At 35.1% G+C, this 24110-nt stretch overlaps 1 protein-coding gene across 4 annotated transcripts in view; it reads left to right on the forward strand.

Annotated features, from left to right (window-relative positions):
- Positions 1 to 24110, forward strand: part of LOC150102608 (signal-induced proliferation-associated 1-like protein 2) — a 485410-nt gene that overhangs the window by 288962 nt on the left and 172338 nt on the right. For all 4 annotated transcript variants that reach the window (XM_090398858.1, XM_090398862.1, XM_090398859.1 and 1 more), the window contains 4 exons: positions 700 to 845; positions 13763 to 13877; positions 13981 to 14118; positions 19114 to 19229. In XM_090398858.1, coding sequence (XP_090254984.1) covers positions 700 to 845; positions 13763 to 13877; positions 13981 to 14118; positions 19114 to 19229 — 515 coding nt within the window. The remainder of the gene's footprint in view (positions 1 to 699; positions 846 to 13762; positions 13878 to 13980; positions 14119 to 19113; positions 19230 to 24110) is intronic.

Below are 24110 nucleotides of genomic sequence, written 5' to 3' on the forward strand. Positions count from 1 at the left end.
CCTCATGATTGAGCCAAATGTTGTCCATTAAATCGGCATTTTGGATTTGCCACTTTTGTACAAATTGATGCTCATTTTGGATAATTTTCTTCATGCAAGTAGTGCAGCATCTGACTGTAGCATAACATCTTCAGTAATGCATATTCTGTAAATTATTTTGGATATGTTTAACCTGTGGGAATGCATTCCCACAGGTTAAACCATACCCATTTCACCAAAATGTGCAATGACTTTTGGGACTTGTATAATTCTTAAACTGAAAATGGTAGTTACAAACAGTAATATCACTTATTATGTTAGACCTCTTAAGATTGCATGTTTCAGATTCTGGAAGCACTGCTGTATTTATTTTTTTTTTAAATAAAAAAATTTAAAAAAAAGTGTGTATTATTATTATATGACACCTCCAGGGAGTCCAAAGACTCGATGAGTCTTTGGACTCCCTGGAGGTGTCACATTAGTAGTTGGAAGGGGAGAATCGTCTCCTTCCAACTACTAACCACGCTCAAGCTTGCTTAACTTTTTGCGAGCCATTAGTAGCAGAGGCTCTACCAATCAACCAACATACACTTTCTCTCTCTCTCTCTGATTGCTGCTTAAACATTGAAACCTTTAGAAATAAAAATTTACTAAGGAATTCAAAGATGTTTTATTATAATTTTGTTTTATTAAAACAATAGCTATTCATTGTTTAAACAGGTTGAAGACTTTGGTCAGTCAATAGTTGTAGATTGTCTCCTGGGCATTTCAGTTGACACCATAGTTTTAATTGACGAAAATAATCGAGATGTTATATTTGTATGCCCTTGTACATCTGTTATCGGTTGGTCATCTCATACGAGCAGGTAGATATATCTGTATATTTTTCTAAATTTTATTCTAATTATAGAATTTTCTTAACATGAAATTGCTTTAGTTCTTATTATTATACATCTTATGATTGTAATACTTATAGTTGCTTGGCTACAAACATCTCTGTAATACAGTCGATTCTGACTATTGTAAATTCATAGATACTTTAGATAGTTGGCTATAGTGAATTTTCTTTAGATTAACATTGTGTTTAAAGATGTGAGTTAGGACAACTTTTCATTAGTTTGTTGCAGTGAGAGTGTACTGTATGTCGATTTGTGTATATGTCCAGTTTATGCAAAAGAGGTTAAACAGTTCCAAGTCCTAAACATCAGTTAGAAGCATTAGTAAAATTCCCCATTGTGAAATGAACATGTGGTTCATTAAAAACCTTATCACATGATTGTTTTTATTGTTGCGAAACTTATTCTGAAAATATGTTTGTTCTTAGGTATCCCATAACAACAGGATTATATTGAAAAATATTGCTAAAGCAAACTTCATCATATTAAACTATGCCTTTGGTCCCATATGAGTTTGCTACAGTAAGCATTGTCTCCGATCACTGTATACCAGCTTTTACCTTAGTAAACCTGTAGAGACCAAAGGAATAACTATAGCACAACTTCTGTTTGTTATAATGGAAGTTTTGCTATAGTGAATTTTCTTTAGCATGGTCCTAACTACTGAACTTAACCATATTCTTAACACTTTCTTAGCAAATGGCTGAATCCCCCCCAATAACAAAGATTACTCTAAAGCAGGTCTCAAACTCATTGGACCATGGGCCATTTGCTATAAAAGTGTATCTCAAGTGGGCTGCAAAAAATTTTCAACTAAAAAAACCTGTACTAATTAGAATCGAAGCGAAGTGAAAAAATGAGTATAAATAAATTGGAAAATTAATAACAAAAATTTTATTTCTTCTAAGTCATTACAAGACATACAATAATAGTATAATGATTATCACAACTCACAAAAAAAATAATAATATAAAGAATATTTTTATTATATTAATATTTACAATAGATAGCATTTAATCCAAATTAAACCGAAATTAAATTTTATTTGAATAAATCAAATACATTTATACATTCTAAAAAAAGTATAAACTCTCATTAATAACCGTCACAAAAATTTACAGAGCCTCCTGTCAGTTTGAATTTTTTTGTGTTTGTGTTGAAATAAAGTACTTCCATATTTTTTGGGAGGGATGAGTCTATATTTTGGTGAATTTTTTAAATGTTACTGAAAATATTTTGAGGAAAAATATTATTTTCGGATTAATATATATATATATATATCATCATCATCAAATTCCTGCCATGTACAGGATATGATAGTACTACATGAAAAATTTACATCATTACTAACTCACTATCTACAATTTTCCTCCAAATCAGTCTTTTTCAAGATTCCAACATTATCAGATCTTATATTTCTATCATCTAAGGCACTTTGTACAGTATCAATCCACCTATATCTTCATCTTCCTCTGGGTCGTTTTCCTTCCACCCTGGCAGAGAACACTTGTTTTGCTAATCTTTCCATGCCCATTCTATTTAAGGGACCATACCACCTGAAATTAGCTCTCTAATGCTTTCCTAAATGCTGACAATGTCAAGTTCTTTCCTAATGTTCATGCCTGTAATCTTTCTTAGGATTCTCATATCTGCATTCTCTAGTCTTTGGTCAAGTGTTTTACTTCTGATCCAGCTCTCAGATCCATAAGTTAAAACTGTTTTGAACACTGTCTTGTATACAGCTAATTTAGTGTTCCAACTAATTTCTCTCTTATTACATATGAATTTATTCAATTAACTTCCTACCATACCAGCAGGAAATAGACAACAGAATCACATTGATTCTGTTGTCTATTTCCATATTTAATTTACCATCTTCACTTAAAATCGTGCCTAAGTAGCTGAAATGTTTTACTTGTTCCACAGGTTCTCCATTCACAACGCAGTTGACATTTTCAGTGATTCTGCCTATTTTCATTGTCTTTGTCTTTTTATTGCTGACCGTCATACGATATCTATTACAACAGTTATTCAATTTAGTCAGGGAATCTTGCAGACTTGTAGTGGATTTATTTAGAAGTATAACATCGTCTGCATAAAGCAAACAGCTGACGTTAACATCTCCAATTTTGATATCATGTTTAATACCACCTTCTTTCATAATGTGATCCATACAGCCAATGAATAACAGAGGGGATAATGTACATCTTTGTCTCACACCAGATTTAACATGAAACCATCTTCCTGTACTTCCTTCAATTCAAACTGCTGACTTGCAACTGAAATCAAGACTAAGTATTGCTTGATATAATGCCCCAATTGACACCATAACCATAGCATATTGAATAGCTTCTCTCTTGGCACCTTGTCATATGCCTTTTCCAGATCGACAAAACTTAAATATAGATCTTTGTTATATTCACATGCTTTTACAACTATTTATCATAAAGTGAAGATTTGATTCTGACTGCCTCTATTTGGCCTGAATCCAGCTCGTTCTTCGCCAAGCTTTTCTTCTACAATTCTTCTCAACCGTTTCTCAAGTATACTTGCATAAATCTTACCAGGAACACTTAGTAGGAAAATACCTCTGTAATTCTCACATGCAATTTTATTTCCCTTTTTATATATGGGTACTATGAGAGCCCTACTCCAATCATCGGGAATTCGTCCCTCTGTCTAGGCTTTCTGAACTATGCGGTGCAGTCATTGTAAGACTTTTATACCACCATACTTCAGCATTTCTGGTCAAATATCATCTACTCCTGCTACCTTTCCACATTTCAAGTCTTTGATGGCTTTTTTCTACTTCAAGTATGGATATGTATTCCTGACTGTGTGTGCCTATTGAGTGTTTTTTACTACTGTGCTATCACTGCTTGTTCCATTTAACAATTTTTTGAAGTAATTACTCCATACTTCAATGATATCTTTTTCTCCCGTTTTCATGTCACCTTTATCATCTCTAACTTCTTTTACAGCACTCTTTCCTCCATTCCTAAGTTTCTTCAACAACCTCCAGAATATTTTGCCACCTTCTTGATATTTATTTTCTATGTTCTTGTCAAAGTCCTCCCATGACTTTTGTTTAGCTAGTTTTACAGTGTTTCGCTTTCTTACATTTGTCTCTGTATTCTCTAAGAGCACAAGCTGGCTTATTTGCCAGGAACTTTTGATATGCTTTCTTCTTTTCCCTTCACTGCCTCTTTAACTTCCTGTGTCCACCATGGAGTTCTGATTTTCCTATCCTTGCAGACAACTTCACCACATGCCTTTCTATCAATGAGAGCTTTCTACAAGGCTTGCCACTGAATCTCCAAGGTTTGATTCCTGTTCTCAAACTCTTTCATTTTTTCTTCAATAATGTTTGTGTATTTTAGTCTACAGTTCACATCTGAGAGCTGCTCAACTTTTATTCACTTTAAAACTTTCTTACATGTTATTCTTTTCAATATGAAATTCAATTTTATCCTGCTCAAGACTAACTAGTGATCACTTCCAATTTCAAATCCTCTGTACCCTCTGGTGTTCTGCACCAGGGAGAAAACATCACTATCAACAATAACATAGTCAATGAGACTTTTCTTATTCCTTGCCTCTTCTCTCCATGTGAATTTGTGCACATTTTTATGTTGGAACATGGTGTTAGTAATAACCAGTCCATGTCCTGAGCAGAAATCCAACAGATATTTGCCATTATTATTAGCTTTGCTCTTTTCTCCAAATTTTCTCAAAATATTTTTGTATGTCTCGCAATCATTTCCTACTCTGCTATTTAGATCCCCAACAAGGACCAACTTTTCCTTTTTCATTGTGTCAGTTGCTTTTTCTAGAGCGTCAAAAAATTCCTCCACTTCTTCCTTAGTAGAACCTTCTGTGGGACCATAGGCACAAATAAGTCTCATTGTCCAGTTCCCCATTCTCATATTTGCCCACATTACTCTACTTGAGACTGGCTGCCATTCAAGAAGATTAGCCTCGTATTTTGTGTTGAATACTATGGCTACTCCTTCTTTTCCTTGATTGTCATTGCCTGAATATAACATTTTGTATTTATTGCTTAGAAAGATCTCACCAGTTTTGGTCTTTTTTGTTTCAGTCACCCCTATTATGTCGATCTGCTACTTATCTAATTCCTCAACTAGCTTTATTTCTTTGACTACTGGTCAGTTCTCCGCATTCCTTTAAAGGCTATGTGGAGGTCTCCCCTCTGTTATATAGCTTTGACCCTTTAGAACCCCCCCCCCCATACATACATATATATATATATACACACACACACACACACACACTTGCATAATATAATTATAGTAATTTAATTGCAGTATTTTTTTTCCCGCACTTCACAACATTTATTATTAACAATCCTGCCAAAATTTGGACTCAAAGATTGTGAGCATACGACCTTCATTATGCCAGAAAGGTTGACGTCAGTTAATCTTGATCTATGTTGTGTTTTGTTACCTTTCATAAATGAGAATAATTGTTCACATAAATAGGTGCTTCGAAAAATAACAAAGAATATTTGCTGCAAACTTTTTTATTTCCAGATATTTTTGACCCAAATAACTGTATATTTTTGGTGCACCAACTTCTTGGTATTTTGCTTTTAGAATGGAATCATTTTGGAAATCAGTAAGTTCCATTTGAATACAAATAGGAGCTTTTTCGAAATTAAAGGAAAAAGGATCTGTTAAAAGCGAAAAAACTTCTTCTTGCTCCTTAAAATCTTTAAATCGCCTATCAAATTCTTCTTTCATCTTTTCTAGTTTCGGACAATATCGAGAAAAGATAAGTTTTATCTTTTCTCGATATTGATATTAATCGATATTTATCTTATAAACTTAAGAAAAAATAATTTATAATATTCTCTTTTAAATGATTTTGAAACAAAACTAACTTACATCTAAAACTTGCCAGTGCATCATACATGTGTGTTATTAACTGATCTTTCTCCTGAAGTTTGACATTTAAATCATTCAAATGTTGTGTAATATCAACTAAGAATGCTAGATCTTGTACCCATGTCTGATCATTAAGAAATGCAACATCATGATTTTTCATTTCCAGGAACAATTTGATCTCCTCTAAAAGTAAAAAAAGCTTTTTAGAACCTTATGACAAGATAACCAACGAATCTCTGTGTAATAAGGCAGCCCTACAAATTCACTCTCCAAGTTGAGGCCTCTGGATTTGATGAAGTTCACAGTATTCGTCACAGGCTTGAGTATGCTGCTCATTTCCAACACTTTGGCGCATAGGACCTGCTGATGAATGATGCAGTGGAAAGATTGCAGTTTCGGAATGTCTGGATACATTTCTTTTAACTTTGCTTCAAGTCTTGACACAAAACCTTTATTTTTGCTTGTCATTGCTGGAGCACCATCAGTTGTCATTGATACAAGCCTGTTCAGAGGAAGTTGATATTTTTTAAAATGCTCCACATGGCATCAAAAATGTCTTCCCCTGTAGTGGTTCCCATGAATGGGAATCATTTCCAAGAACTCTTCAGTAATATTCATATTGTCTTCGCAAGTCCTGAGAAACAAAGCAACTTGAGCCACATTGTAAATATCGAAACTTTTGTCAAGTGCAATTGAAAAGCACTGTACGTTTGCAGATATTTCTTGCAACTGGTCATGCAGATTATCTGCCATTTCTGTTATTCTTTCCATCACAGTATTTCTGGACAAAGAAATATTGCAAAATACTTGCACAATTTTGGGACATACATTTTCGGCTGCTTTTATCATACACTCCTTAACCAAGGAACCGTCACTAAAAGGTTTGGAATGTTTCACCAATAAATAGCTGATTTCATAACTGGTTCTCACTTCTGATTCATTATCTTTCATAATTTTTGAAAATTACTTGTTGTTAACTTTGAAGTGAATTCTTCATACTTCTTAATTTTTCTTCTCTCAGTTTACCCTCAAAGCATGAATATTGTTCTTTGTGAATTTTATCGTAGTGCCTTTTTATATTATATTCTTTGGTGACACTAATTGTTTCGTTACAAATAATTCACACAATTTTGTCCTTTGTTTCGGTGCAGAAGTAATTTAATTCCTATTTTCTTGAAATTTTCTCCTCTCATCAGCAATTTTCTTTTTCTTGTTAGCTTGGAAAGTGACATTGCCTCTGTGAATAAATATATTATTAACAATTTTTATAAAAATGTTTGAATAAAAGTGCACAAAACTGTAGACCAGTGCACAATACTATTGCAAATAAAAATAAAAAATAATAATAAAAGGGATTTTCTCACTGCTAGATTGTCTTTGAATCGTGCGCACTGAACTTCAAATATCACTGATTGACTGTAGCAGGCAATTATAAACTCATAGCTGGATTCCCATGAGTGCATATGCTGTGCATCACGTGAACAGCTTGTAGCCAATAGAATTCAACTTTTTCAGTACGCTACCAGTAGCATGCTATAAATTAACAAAGAAAGCATAAATATGGTTAACTATTGATTAGGATGGATCTAACATTGAAATTGTGATATAAATTTTTATTACTGCAATTACGTTATAGCAGGTCATTGCATCCATATTGTAACTATAAATGTCGTATGAAAACGAATAAATCGATACCATATTTACTCTAATATAACTCACAGTTTTTTCCCCTAAAATTAAAGCTAAAAATCATGGTGCCAGATATATGTGGGGATTTTTAGAAACTAAAGTTTTTAGAAAAAAAATGAAAATGTGGATGACTTACCAAGAAACTCCTTTGTTATAGCTACTTGTGGCTTCATGCGGTTTCCTTGTTGCATTGTCATCTTCTTTCCCATTATTCCAAGTAAAAATTACAAGTAATTTACAAGGTTTCAGATACGTAATGAACATCCTTCACGAATGTCTGAGAAATGAAAGCAGAATGTAAAATAGACAGAATGGTAGGCCAATAGAGATAGAACAGCTATGAAGATGTGGATATAATTGGTGCGGTATTAACAAAAGATCGCATTATCAGAACACAAAGTTCAAGCCCACATTTTTGAGCTGAAACATTAATTTTCTTCAACCAAATTCCATATTATCTGAAACTGTCATAACAACATTCACTCTGTATGTCTTAGTTTTAACACATTTGTGAATTTTATTGCAGCTTTGTGTTTGAGTTAGTGAGGCACTCACACACATCTAACTAAAAACAATAGATTTTAGTTAGATACTGTGTTTGCTGGTGAAACATATGGTTTTGCTCAAGTCTAAACAGCATGGTTAATGTGGGGGGTGAGGGGTGGACGTGACTCATTAGTTAGTGCTGTTTTTATACCAGTTGTCTCTTCTCTAATCACACTAAAGAAATATATTACAAAGACAGCATATGTCTCTGTACTTTATTCAATGGTACAATAAAACTACTTGTTTTTCTTGCATCTGCCGCGGGGAGCGAGTTATCATCCCGAAGTGAAAGTGGTTCATTTTCGTGTGTGATGTACAGTACGTGCAAAACTTTTTAATTTCTTTTTACATAAAGTAAAATCAGGATACAGGGGTGTGAATCATATGTGAGGGCGAGTTATATTCGAGTAAATACGGTATTTCTGTTTTATTATAAAAAGCAACCATTCTTTTTTTAAAATCTTTCCTTGAGGCATCGGGGGTCGCACAAAATTGCTTTGGGGGCTGCATGCAGCCTGCGGGCCACCAGTTTGACACCCCCTGCTCTAAATCCATCACCATTCCATATATCCAGGGGTACATCTAAAAAACAATAAAACGTCAAATTTAGTATGACTTCTATTTAGATAAATAAAACCGGCAGGCAGGACACTGACAGTGTTTTCTCTTGTCAGGTGGGGCTCAAAAATTCTAAGAAAATATGACCTCACAATTAGTTATAAGCCACATTAAGAAATTGGCATCTCTTGTCTGCTCCCGCAAAGACCAGCCAATTCCCCTAGACCAGTGGTTCTCAAATTTTTTACCTCTGAGCCCCACTTGACAAGAAAAAACACTGTCAACACTCCCCCTGCCGGTTTTATTTATCTAAATAGAAGTCATACTAAATTTGACATTTTATTGTTTATTTTGTGTTTTCTACATACTATTTAACAGTTTTTGACACAAAATAATTAAAGTATCACAATATTAGGCCTACAATAAAAATTAGTTTTAACACTTGCAATTAACCAAAATATGTACTGAAATAAAACAATATTTAACTAACAAGTATTGAAATGAAACAATATTTAACTAACAATTATTTAATTTTTCTCTGTAAAAACAATCAAACATTTAAATGGCAAAGTCTAATGTGATGGATGGGCCTGCTTTTGAGAACAAAGTTTATCAAAATGTGGTGTAATATCAGAAATGGCCACTCTAAGTTCTTGAGCAATATTAAGTCTTGAACGATACTTTGACTTCATAGCTACCAAAGCAGAAAAGCCTTTCTCATATAAATAAGGTGTTGCGAAAGGAATAATGATCTTCAATGCTTTTTGGCTCAAAGTTGGGAATTCCTTGCCATTAAAACCTGTATCATCAAAAGTTTTTCTTTCTGTATTTTTATTCGTTATTTTTAAAACTGATTTATGGCAGTTTTAATTTTTATCTGTAGGAAAGTATGCTGCACCCCCCCTCCCTTTCAAGCTATTTGTGCCCCTCCTTGGGGGTTGCACCCCACAGTTTGAGAACCACTGCCTTAGACCTACCTACACTACACCAGGTCCCTTGCAGTTGCAAACTGGCCTACTGTGGCTAAACAGGCAGGACAGTCAATATCAGGATATCCAAACACAAGGACCACATCCTGTTCCACCAATACAGCCACTCAGGACTTGCTGAACATGCATTGGACACCCACCACAGAATATGCTGGAAGAAGGCCACTCTATTACACCATGGCACGAAAATATCTAAATTAAGTGGATATTAAATCCAATATCATTTCAAAGCCGAATACAGAAACTATAAAAGTTTCATGTGAAAATTGACCAGAGAGCTAGTGGGAATACACAGCCACCATGACTTGCCCTAGCCGAACAGTGTAGGTGACCACGAACGCTGTGAGCGTTTTTATATTTGCCTCCTATTGGTTTCATTATAAGGTTTCACTAGCCTGACAGCTGTTTCATACTCATTGATTTTTGTCAGAGACTAGGCAGAAACCTAGAGAGCAAAAGCTCTCAGTACTAAGTAACTCGAAGTGTTGGAGAGGTGTATTTTCCGTAAGTGAACTCTCGGTCGGTGTGTAAAGTATTTACTAAAATAAAGAGCCAAAAGGCTTCACTTCAGCAATGCAAAAATCCTCATGAAACTTTTATAGTTTCTGCATGAAACTTTTATAGTTTCTGTATTCGGCTTTGAAATGATGTTGGATTTAATATCCACTTAATTTAGATATTTTTGCATCGCCGAAGTGAAGCCTTTTGGCTCTTTATTTTAGTACAAGTACAAAAGATTATTCCATAAATTAGCCTTAGCTCTGAAAAACTTTCCAAACCTCAACAAATTTGGGTGCATGAGACTACCCCAAATTTGGGACACTTACATTCTAAGATTATTAGTCCAGTAGGCAAGACGACCCAATTTAGCCTGCTATGGGGACACCTTTTTGGACTCTAGGAGTGACTTCAGTTGCCTTTCTTCAGCCTTATACCAAAGTTTTAGGAGTTGTTCATGACTTATTATTGAGGAGAAGAAATTAGATAGCCAGGATTTTGCTCTTAGGCCAAGATGAGTAAGAAAGTCTGGAAGGATGCCATCAATGCTTGGAGCTTTACCTGTTTTGAGTAGTGTGAGGGCTGCATCAATTTCATCTAGAGCCACTGGATTGGAGTTTGCTGTAGATGTAGGATATGATAATAATAATAATAATAATAATAATAATTATTGTAAAGATGATGGATCTCTTGTTTGGCATTTGTGGGAATTTTGGGTTTAGCTTTTTTGTAGTAAGACTGTTGTGGTACTGTTAAGGATTACGTTTCCTTTAGTTCTGTGTTTGGAGTGCTGGTACCTCCTAGTCGACAGAGCAGTGACCAAGTCTTGCAAAATAATCTGGTAAAGTTGAAGTTGTTCATTTCTTCATGCTGACTAGCTCATCTACTGTCAGAAGCAGTGTCTGAATGGTTCCATTGTTCATACTCTTCTAGACGAATACAACCTTCAGTTAACTAGCATGATGTGTAGATTTTTCTGAATCCTGTCCGTATGTGTTTCTTGCCAGATGCTGTGAGAAGTTTAGTGAATCTTTCATAGTTATCAATTGTAGATGGAATTATGTTAATGTTGTTTTCAACAAATTCAGTTAATTTTTGGCCATTTTGCTTTCCTGAGACTCCATTGGGATATTGGAAAGTTGTTTATTCTGGGGATTATAAGTCCTAAAGTAATTAGGTATGATTTCTGCTGGCTGTGGGCAAAAGGAGTCATTACGTGAGAGGTTGAGGTGAGAAGAGTTCCTTCCATATCAGTGATGGTAAAGCAGGAGTCAAGGATTGTTTCTGATACCCATCTCCCAGATTTGAAGGTTATGGGTTGTTTGCTGTCATAGAGGAAGTGGAGGCACCACTTTGTCCAGTCTGTTATTTGCATGCCTGGATTGTCATTGTTATTGTATTGTTGTGACCGTATATCTCTGACATTGATATATCGAGGCAATTTATTTAACTTTATCCTTTCTTATTTTAGTCGCTGTATCAAGTTCTATTGCATGTACCTCTTTGTTAAGTAGGTTGCACCATTGTTATGTGATCTTCATTAATATTAATCTTAACCTTATGTCTCGCCTCTCTTATGCCTTTTCTTACGTAACTTTTAAGGGCCACCAGAAATTTCCCGTTCCCTGAATTCTATGAGTTATCCTGGTCACTCAGGCAAATTTATTTTTTATCTGCACCAGCCTGGGCCTTAAGGTTAGAGATAAACTCAGCCTTTAGGGTAATCATAGAATATCAAGTGCCACTAACAATGTAATTTAAATTCTTAGAAACTTGGGTTCTCTGGCTTATTTTTATTTTATTTGCAGTCATGCCCTACTACTTTCAATTGGGGTATTCCCGCACACACACACACGTTCTCAGGTTCGATGTTTTATGAAGGGTCAGTCATCATGATCAGAAACACATGTAAGTAAGAAATCAGTACATTTATTAAACTCAATAAACAATGCCATACAAGTTAAAATGAATATCAAATCTAATTAAACTTCTACCATTCATTCACTCTCTCACTCTTAAAAACAATTATGCATTGACTTCAAAATATTAGCAAATTCATTAACTCAACAGATAATACATTCATAATTACAGCTCATTTGGACATTAAGGCATTTTAGCACATTTTATAATCTCTCTCGGATTAATAATGACAGAATCTCTAACTAACTAAAAGTCCTTAAAGTTCACTTCAAAAACATAGTCATTTACATAGATCTTAATTCTTCACTCTTTCTTTCATTACAAATTTTAGGTTGCATTCTCTTAACACTGTTAGTCAATTCTCAAAAGGGGCTAGAACAAGTGAGAGTACTTAACTATTCTTTATCGGTTTTCTTCCGTCCTTCCTTCTTTGTTTCGATTCTGGTTGTCCCGATCTTATCGGCACGTGGGTTACATGTGCTCACCTGGGCTGGGCGCTATCTTGCTGCTAAGGTTCTACGTCGATGATCTTCTCATCGCGGCCTGCGATTAATCTTGACGAAAATCTACTGCGGTGTCATGCCGGATCCTATCATAAGTCAGCCCTCAAAAATGAGAGCTGAACTGCGAAGAACTCTTGGAGTGCACGGAGAGAAATCCAGGAACAAGGAAAAACGGGGGTTATTTATTATCACCCAGCTGGAGACCCATTGGTCTCCGGCTGGGTGACTTCACTGATCAACATACGGGACTTCTTGTTTCCGGGAACGTATGCATCATGATGCCTTCTTAGATGTGATGCCCGTGGGTGCTTACGCTGCTTTTACAGTATTAGGGCAATCTTTGCCCTATGTTGCTGAATAATACGCATTCTTTCATTTACAATATTTCACTAATTCTCTCTTATATGCCCCTTTTGCTGATTTACATTCATGCTAGACATTTAGATACATTAATTTAAAATTCACAAAATTCACAGTTTATCATACAAGATGTTGTTACAAAAAAAAAACATAGTTACACTAAAAGATAAGTATGCCTATATTTTTTTTGTTAATTGTTAGATTCTGGAATGGTGACATCATGTAAAATTTGAAGTCTCCTATTTCAGATCTAACAGTATCCTCATAAGCACCTCCGTAGTGCAATTGGAAGAACGACGGTACGTTGCACCCTTCGATTGGAAATGGCCTGAGTTTGATTCCCGTTGTGACGGGACGAATCTTTATGTGGACTTCTTCAATTGAAGGTGAGTTAGCCGATCTCATACGGAGGTAGCAGGGTTTTTTCTCCCGGAAACTCGTGTATTTTTCATCCCACATACAGACAAATTGGCCCTTCAGAACACATGCAATTTACAGACAAAAGATATTTGTTGTGGTGGTGGGCGGTAGATGGCGCTGATATAGTTGATTGGTAGTAGAGGTTCGGTAGTGGTGGAGACGGAGAGTTGTACACTAGGTGTCCTCCCGCGATGAGTCTTCGGACTCCTTGGAGGTGTCATGAATAATAATAATAATAATAATAATGTACAATTGTGAGTTGAAATCCCCCAAGGATGATGCCAAGATGGGCTGACTGAGTAAGTATGGGGCTTGGGCAGTTGAGTATAGAGGAGGCTTATGTACATTGTAGATAGAGAAGTTAGGCAAATAATTTATTGTAAATGAACATATTCTTCACAGTTGAAACTATAATAAACAGTTTTATTTGTGTTAATTTTAAGCTACAAAGTTGAAATCACACCATGATTATCATTGTTTCTTATCATGTTTCTTAATAGTCTCAAGATATTTTACCATCAGGGAGAATGTCTGGTCATTCGAACTAAAGATCCTGATGTGGATGAAATTCAAGAGATTGTAAGCAGGATGGCTTGTGTTACTCAAGGTTGTGAGGTAATGAACATGTCATATTATTGGTTTTGTTATAGTTAATTGTAAAAGCTAATTTTTTTTTCTACATCAGTTTATTATCATTTTTTTCTGTCTGTTATGATAGACTCAAGAGCTTATTTTGAGAAGGAACAGTTTGGGGCAACTTGGCTTCCATGTACAATATGAAGGTATTATTACTGAAGTAGAAAACTATGGTTTTGCTTGGCAAGCAGGATTGAGACAGGGAAGCCGTTTGGTGGAGGTATGGTTACCATTTAACTTTTTTTCATTATTTCTAAGTTTTTCTTATTTGTTTAACCATTCTGAAGAACTGTTCTCCAGTGTCTATAAAGAGCGGTTGTTCCTGTGTGTGTGTGTGTGTGTGTGTGTGTGTGTGTGTGTGTGTGTGTGTGTGTGTGTGTGTGTGTGTGTGTATACACTGCTTGGAAAGAAGTCCATGCTACGATGACTGCAGCAGCTATATGGGGCATACTTTCCACAAGTGTACGATAGCAATCAATGGGAATTTTGGACTATTCTTCCTGTAGGCATATAATGAGGTTCTTGGACTGTTGTGGGATGGATGGATGTCCCTTGACCTCCCACAGATGTTCAGTAGGGTTGAGATCAGAACTCTGTGGAAGACGGTCAACTGTGGTGATGTTTATATCCACAATCCACATAGTTACAGCAGCAACTTCATAATGTGCATTATCTTGCTGAAAGAGACAGTGGTCATTTCCATAGAAACACCACAAAGTAGGAAGCATTGCATTGTCGAGAATGTTGAGATACCTCTTAGAGGTCAGTGTTCGTGGCATCACAAACAGTGGTCCGAGGCCAAATCAGGAAAAAAAGGACCATACCATCACACTGCCACCAAATTTCACAGTTGAGGTTATGCACTTTGGAGAGAGACATTCACTGGGGGGGGGTCCACCACACCCATCCATCTGCTAAGTAGAGGGTGCAGTGTGATTTGTCGCTATATAACACAGCTTTCCAAACTTTCACATCCCACTGTACACACTTTTTGCACCACTGAAGATGATGATGCTGCATGTTGGTTCGGGTAATGTGAGGTTTGCACGTGATCCCACCATGGAAACCCATGTTGTTGAGCCTGAGTTGTGAATGTTTTCGTGCAAATTCATTTTCCAGTCAGTGCTTTGAACTCCTTATTCAACATGTTGGCCAACGTGTGGTGGTTGTCTGGTGGGTCGTCTGCTGTGGGTAGCACTAGCAGTTGACTCCCTGCGCTTCCATCTCAGTATGGTGTACTGATTGTTGACACCTAGTCTGTCAACAGTTTGCTGAACAAATAGGCCTGCAACATGGCATTTTATCACAATGCCTCTTTCCGAGATATGACAGTGAGATGGCAGTGAGATGGAACTCCATCAGGTTCCATCTTACAGTCATTTCATTTGGACACAGTTGCAGTGACTTTGGGAGCATTGTATTCCTCCAATTTATACTGGTTACAAACATGTGACTTATTACGTGACATGTAACAAGTAAGATGTCAATGGACACACCTCGCCCATGGGGGGGGGGTGTCCATTGACATCTTTTCAAGCAGTGTAATATATATATATATATATATATATATATATATATATATATATAATTTATGAACTGCCATCAGCAGGCATACTAATGGCAGTCATAAACAATTACATATAGAATTATTTCCATACAGATAACTGCAGGTTAGAAGGGTTTAGGTTTAGATATTATTATAAAATTGTAACTGAATAAACAAAATTAACTGCCCTTTGGAAGATAGAGGTATTATGATTTTTTTATACTGTTGGACAAAAGGTCTCTTAATTATAGTCTTCCAATTTTTGAGCAGCTTAATTGAGATTATGGGAGACCTTTACAGTTGCTTCTGAATCAAAAAATAGCCTGTCCTGAGAGGAGAGGTAGAGGTTTATTTGAATGGTGTTATGAAAAGTGTTTTTTTTTTTTTTTCTTGATTATATTGTGTATATTTTTATATTATTGCATCTATATGATAGTTGGGCTGTATATAATCATTGTACTGTGATTCTAAAAGTGTTTGTTTCGGTTGTTGTTTTGAAATCAATGTGGAAGTGCTAATTAATGTTACAAAAATGGCATCAGTAAAGAAGCATATGCCAGCAACGTGGAGGGTTGCAACTCGAAGATAGTTTTTCCATGACTTTTCAAAATGGATACAATGTGACTATTATATGCCAGCCTTGTTGGCCACGTGATTAGCATACCTGCTCTCTAACCAACAGGTTTTGGGTTTGAATCCTGCTATGGGGGAATGGATGTTTGTGATTGTCTTTAGGTGGAAGATAAATTTCATTGCCCAGTGTGAGACTGCCCTCCCACTTATTTGGAGGCCTGAAATGGCTGAAAAAGTTCCATGTGTTTGGGGATTTCTGGACCATGTAAAAAAAAAAAAAATTAAAAAATAAATAAATAAAATTATTATCGTGTGTGTGTAATTGACAAGAATGGAAAAAAAAAAAAAAATTCCCTAGCCCAACCACGGTACAACTGTAATATAGGTTTAGTAATAAACCTATAGTTTTGGTTAGGTTATGCTGCATGCATAACCTAACCATTTATGGATTGTTATGGATTTATGGAGTGTTAAATTAAATGATAAGAAGGGAATGTATTATAATGTGTGAGATGTGCAATGAAAGATTAGATAGTTATAATAATGAGAACAGTGTTACCAGGAATAATTAGAAAATGGATCAAAGTGCTTGCAAAGATAATAAAAGTGACATGGAAGAGTCAACGTTTAAAGAAGAGATAAACTGATGTAAATGAGGAAGAGGTTAATAGGATGAAGCAAGTATCTAAAGGATAGTGGATTTATATGGTAATTCAGTCCACACGGTTAGCCTAGTGGCTATGCACTTCACAACCATATGCCTGGGGAAGGAGTGTCCTAGGTTCGATTCCCATCGACGACGCAAGGAGCTTAAGGATCTTCCTCAGCCATAGCCAAGTTAGCTGGTCTTGGGCGTGGACAGCAGGGTTTTTTCCACCAGTTTATCTGGGGTTTTTCATCCTGCATGCAGGCAAACCGGTCCAGTGAACACACATGGATTACAGTCAGGAATACTGACCCAGTCATAGGTCTGATTCGTCAGCTATGCCGGTTCTGGAACCCGGATAAATTTTTTTTTTGGGGGGGGGGGGGGAGGGGGGACTGAGATGGTGTCGTATCTCCCCTTAAAGGGGACTCACGGCCATGTATCATCATATGATTATTATTATTATTATGGTAATTCAAACCATGAAAGGTGTGGTAAATACTTAGTATTTAACACACCTTTAATGTTTGATGTAACATAAATGTAAATACTTAGTATTTACACACCTTTTAATGTTTGAGTTACCATATAAATCCACTACCACCTTTGGATACTTTCTTCATCCTCTTAACCTCTTCTTCATTTACATCACTATAGAAAGTACAGTACATAAAGTACAGAAGACATGCTTTTCAGCTGGTATAATGAAACGAATATCAGATGCTTTTGCATAAAAGGAAGGAATGGGCATCAGAATTAGTGGTGGACGCAAATAACTTGGATAGTGAGACAAACCGCAATGAAAGGGATTTGAAGAAATTGTTGCAGGTGATGAAGGATAATAATGTCATTTGGAAAATCATTAGTTTGTTGCCCAGATATCATAGTAGTGACCAGGGGAGAGCAATTATATTGAATCACAAGATAGATGAATTGTATCAGGCAAAGAATGTTCACTTCGTGAATGAATTTGAAGGAAATTTAGAATGATTCAAAGCTAATAGAATTCATTTGAATGGGTTTGGTGTTGGACATCAAAGTGATTTTTTTGAAGAGTACACAGGGTTCATACAAAATTAGTATCACTAAGGTCAGAGAGGTTGAGAAGCAGTGTAGAAGGACAGGAAGAAGATGGATACAAAGGTGAGGAAGTGATTATATCAGGGCAAAGTGATGCACTGCAAAAAAAGGTGGGAATGATAAGAATATGAATGAAAATCAGAGTATCAGTCAGGATCATGGAAACAGGGATAGTCAGAATGAAGAGAGAGTATGGAGTGAATGGTGGGATGGCCTCAAAAGTGGGAAATTATTGTTTGTATACTAATGTATGGAGTATGAGAAATAAAAGGGCACTGATCAAGTCATTATGCCCAAAGATAATTGGTATAAGTGAAATTTGGTTGACTGAGGATGATATAATGTGAGGACTAGAAATGGTAGGATATAGAATTTTCCTAAAGGATAGGAAGGTAAAGAGAAGGGGGGAGGGAGAGCACTGTTAATGATATCAGAGGAATTGTCCTTCATAAGTGGAAGTGGAAAATAGTATGCGTGAAGATTTTGAAGCTATTTGGTATGAACTCGAGATCACTAAAATAGTATATCTAATAGGATGTTATTATAGGCCAGGGAATGTGGAAAGCACATTCATGTGCTTTCCACATTCCCTGGAAGAAGAATCTGTTTCTTATGTCCACATTGAATGTGAACATAAGAAACAGATGGAAAATATACCTTGAGGGACTTTTGAAACAGCCAAAAAAACAGCCAGAACAACAACAAACCAGTTTCACATAGGATGATGCCACTTGCCAGACTGGCACAGAAAACTTCACACTCATAATGCCTAGTGCTATCATCCATAACTAGAAAATGCTTGTGCACCAAGTTCAGATTCTGGTTATTTTTGGGTACCTCCTTGTATATTAATTATTTTTTCTGTAAATATAAATAGTTTAGAGCTGCTTTATTTGCTAAATGTGTGCCTTCTGCAGTGAGTCTTGATGCTTAGAGATCTGATATTAATAATTATATGATGATGTTAACAGGACTAGTAGACTTTGTTTTCATGCATGTGTGATCTTATTATTTCATCCATGCAGGCACTTGCTGATACTTCTCAGTAATGATGCTAGCTATTTTTATTGTTCCTGTTATTACCCATATTTTATTCCCTGATTTTCTCTCCCCCCCCCCCTAATATCCTGTTTTCTATCATTTCAAACTGCTATCATTAGAATCTAGTGGCATCGTGCGATATTTTTCTGTGTAGCATGACTACAGCAAAATATGGCTTGTGCAGTCATGCTAGATGATTGTTAAAATGTGGATGATGATTGTCATGAGAATCTTTTGTGAAATAGTACATATTTGTTTTTCTTAAATAATAAATGCACATGATTAATATCACTATGGATCACAATTTAGACATCAGTTTTTATTTTTAGATATGTAAAGTGGCTGTTGCTACACTCTCCTATGATCAGATGGTGGATTTACTGAAAACATCTATGACTGTTACAGTTACTGTGATACCTCCCTTTGCTGATGGCTCTCCACGAAAGTATGTTCTAATTGTGTATGGGCTATTTATTTTATGGTTTCTGGCATTTATCAGATAGTTTCAGTTCTGTCTCTTTTTTTGTTCATGATAGTGTTTTTGCTTTTGCATTATATTATGATCGTCTATAACTTAAATCTTAGAGAAAGAAAACAAACTTCTTTCTTCTATCTGTCTATCTATCTATCTATCTATATATATATATATATATATATATATATATATAAAATTTGATATTTATATAAAATGAGAACAACCATGAATTTTTAGTTTTTGGTAAATGTATTAAAATATATAAACAAATTAAAATCAAAGTCAAATTAATATGGCATTTATTTTTTCAAGCAAAGTATTTGAAAGTAGTGTTTGTAGTATATGCACTGATATCTCTCTCTCTCTCTCTTACTCATTGTTGAAGATAATTGGAAATCTTTAATATCTTGGTGTGAGCTGGATGAAAAAAAAAAACTATTCAGATTAGTATTTTATGTACTGACTTCAAAATAAGTTGAATATTTTTGTTAACTTTTCTCTGTTTAAGAAAGGCCATCCTTGTATTGAGGGGTGGGCGGAGGCATAGTAGTAAATATAGCATTACAGTAATGGTGGTGAAATAAATGAAAATTTCAAAATGAATTTCATTTATTATAATTAAGACTTTTGTATCCAATGCTATACATTATAGCTCAGTAAATTCTCACTGTAACAGACTTCATAGAAGTGAACTCTCTACTATAACAAGCTACTATAAAGTTCTGACCATAGACTCAAGCATCAAGGCTTTCTGATTCTCCAACACTCCACTATTCCTATAGTGGAGTGTTGGAGGACATACCTGAAGTATCATATAAGAAGACTGGTGTCTTTTACAGGCAATGTTTTGAGTCATTCAGTTGCCTCCTTTCTCATCTTGTTAGGATTATAAATCCTAACTATAAATGTAAATTTAAAAAATATATATATTCTCTAAAGTTAAGAACACACATTTGTCATGTATTCACACACAAATAATGAGACATACGCATGTTAGCATATAAACATTTAGAATATTGTTGTCTTTTTTTTTTTTTTTTAATCCATTATCATTGATATTTACACATTTCAGTATGTCCATTAACAAACATATATTACTACTACTATGAGCTAAAGCTTTACTGGTTGTATTTTATTCAGTATGAAAACCATCCATCACTTTTCCTTAACTGTTAAATCACTGTGTAGTTGTTGCATACATAGCTATTCTTCAACACATACTTCAGTCTTAAATCAGAATGGGCATATCCAGCTTTGAGGGTGAAAGTAGCAGACAAGGATTTTGAAATATTTATGTGATGACCTGTTCATAATTCCTACAGGAGGTCACTGAACTGTTCACCTTTTGAATGATGTAAATAACTTTATAAACCAAATGGATGTTAATCTACTATATATGCTAATCTTAATGAAATGGACTGCCAAGTGTACAAAACTTTTTGATTGCAATAAAATTAAGTTTACTCCAAATATAATGGTCATTTATAGTATATGGAGACAAACCACAAACTATTGCAGATAAACTAATATAAATAAATAAATAAAATAATATAGCAATAGTTGTATTCAGTGTAAATTGGTTCATTGCAAATTAATCCAATAAGAGAGAATATGAAGTAAATAACATCAAAATTTGCTTGAAAGATTATAATTCCATAGGTAAAATTCTAAAGAAAATCTATGAACTTTTAAGATTGGTAATGTTTTTGGCTCCCTGCATTATGAATTACCTCCCTTCCCCATAATATAACCTCCCTGAAATGCATAACTTGTCCATTGTCTCTCATCATTGATTACCAAAGTTTATAATTAAAATAAAAAGCCAAAAGGCTAGTTTTCTGGCAATTGAATAGATATTAAATGGATAAGAATCCTATATTGTTATATAGCCAGTAAGTGAAACTCAAGATCGATAACTACGATCTATGAGTTTCAATTCCGAAAAACTATTGGTGAAGGCAATTCGAAGCAAAGGTGGAGCAAGCTCCCTCACTATTCTTGATATTCTCTCATAATGTAAAACACAGCTCCTAGGAGATGTAATACTGTCATTACATTATGAGGGGAGGTCACTACCCAGACCAGTTTCAACCTTTTTTGAGGTCTCATCAGTGAGTAGGTAGACCTGGAAAATATCAAAGCTTAGTGAAAAGAACTTACATAACTTCACTATACGAATGCCATAAAGGTGTGCTTGTATTTTGTAATTAAAATAAAAAGCCAAAAAGCTAGTTTTCTGGCAATTGAATCAATATTAAATGGATAAGAATCCTATATTGTTATATAGCCAGTAAGTGAATAGTGAGGGAGCTTGCTCCACCTTTGCTTCGAATTGCCTTCACCAATAGTTTTTCGGAATTGAAACTCATAGATCTTAGTTATCGATCTTGAGTTTCACTTACTGGCTATATAACAATATAGGATTCTTATCCATTTAATATCTATTCAATTGCCAGAAAACTAGTCTTTTGGCTTTTTATTTTAATTACAAAATACAAGCACACCTTTATAGCATTTGTATAGTGAAGGTATGTAAGTTCTTTTCACTAAGCTTTGATATTTTCCAGGTCTACCTACTCACTGATGAGACCTCAAAAAAGGTTGAAACCGGTCTGGGTAGTGACCTCCCCTCATAATGTAATGACAGTATTACATCTCCTAGGAGCTGTGTTTTACATTATAAGAGAATACCAAGAATAGTGAGGGAGCTTGCTCCACCTTTACTTCGAATTGCCTTTGCCAATAGTTTTTCGGAATTGAAACTCATAGATCGTAGTTATCAATCTTGAGTTTCACTTACTGGCTATATAACAATATAGGATTCTTATCCATTTAATACCAAAGTTTATATCACAGTTAACAGCTGCAGCATTTGTGAGCAGAAGACTGTAGTGTCCACTGTGAATCAATCAAGTTCAAATAATAGTTATAACAAATTTAAATTAATAGTACTGGCAGCAGTTGTTTCCTGTATCTGGGAAATAAGCATATAGCCATAACAATTTAAGATTGGTGTGTTGCACAATGTTTCACAGGTTTCCATAAAAAGTATCAGATGTTCAAATGACTCCTGTGTATGGCTTACCTTGTTCCATCAGACCCTTTCTAGCAGATATCGTGTTGAAGAAAGAATTGTCTTTAAAGATAGCTGATGAGATCTTTGTGTTCTGTGGTTCTCACCTTTGCATCGCATTCCAAATAGTCATAGTAAGAATAAGAATGATTATATGAATAAAGATTGTATGAAGGTAATTTTAGATATATAATTGTATAATTTTCCTGGCTTTTATGGGCAGACTGTATAAAAGATGATATGAATCTACAGATGACCCTAGAGATTTCAGAAACAGTTTGTTGTAATGGATAGTTTTCTGTGGTAAATTTTCTTTAGAATATTATGCCTCAAGGAATTAGGCAAGCAGTTTTTGGTAGTTTGCTGTAATGGTGCTTGCTATTAAGGGAGTTTGACATACAGTGAAACTAAATTTCACTGTATATCAGATATGTTAAGTCATTAGTTTCTGTTATATTGTTTTGTGAAATTTAGTTCCTTAGTTCTGCAAACTGGTCAGTTAAACAAATTGTGAATACTTACTTAAAGATCTTAATGGAAGATTGCTTTGCAAAGTTTTATGTGGTAAGTACTTTCTCCTTCTACATTTTGAAAGTTGGGCATACTGTTCTTCTTATACAATGATACTTGGAATTTAACTTTCAAAAAATTGCATTAAATATTCTTTAGTATATTGATCCATTTGCAAACTTGTTGTCTGAAGTTGAAGCCATGCTCAACATTGTAGAATGGAGAGAGAGAGAGAGAGAAAGAATAGCTAATATTCAAAAAGTTCCATGAAACATGTACATGCCACAGTACAGAGAAGTTGTGGTTGCTTTGACTGACATGCACATATTTCTCCATGGAATGACTAGAAAGATGAACAGAAAGAGATCAGCTATATCTCAAAGGAAGTCCTATTGAAATCATCATCAAATTCCTGACATCTACCCTCAAGGGGTGTACAGGATATGATAGTACTACATGAAAAATTTATATCATTACTAACTTCCTATCTACAATTTTCCTCCAAATCAGGAAAATTGTAGATACTTGTCAAGACTCCAACATTATCAGATTTTATATTTCTATCGTCTAAGGCACTTTGTACCGTATCAATAAACCTATAATTTGGTCTTCCTCTGGGTCGTTTTCCTGCCAACCTAGCAGAGAACATTTGTTTTGCTAATCTTTCCTCACCCATTCTGTTTAAGTGACCATAACACCCAAGATTAGCTCTGCTAATGCATTCCTGAATGCTGACAATGTCAAGTTCTTTCCTAATATCCTCGTTTTTAATATGAGATTGTCATTGATGTCATCTGTTCACGCCTATAATCTTTCTCAGGACTCTCATATCTGTGGTCTCTAGTCTTTGGTCAAGTGTTTTACTTCTGACCATCTCTCAGATCCATAAGTTAAAACTGGTTTGAACACTGTCTTGTATACAGCTAATTTAGTGTTTTGACTAATTTCTCTCTTATTCCATATGAATTTATTTAGTTGACTTCCTACCATACCAGCTTTGTTGATTCTGTTTTCTATTTCCATATTTAATTTACCATCCTCAGTAAAAATCGTGCCTAAGTAGCTGAAATGTTTTACTTGTTCCACAGGTTCCCCGTTCACAACACAGTTGGCGTTTTCAACAATTCTACCTATTTTCATTGTCTTTGTCTTTTTAATGCTGACCATCATACCATATCTATTATAAGTTATTCAATTTAGTCAGGGCAATTCAATTTATGCAAACTTGTAGCGGATTTATTAGAAGTATAAAATCATTTGCATAAAGC

The sequence above is a fragment of the Typopeltis vanoorti genome, chromosome 10 (assembly GCF_054136105.1).
Source record: "Typopeltis vanoorti isolate ZY-2024b chromosome 10, IOZ_Tvanoo_1.0, whole genome shotgun sequence".
Lineage (NCBI taxonomy): Eukaryota > Metazoa > Arthropoda > Arachnida > Uropygi > Thelyphonidae > Typopeltis > Typopeltis vanoorti.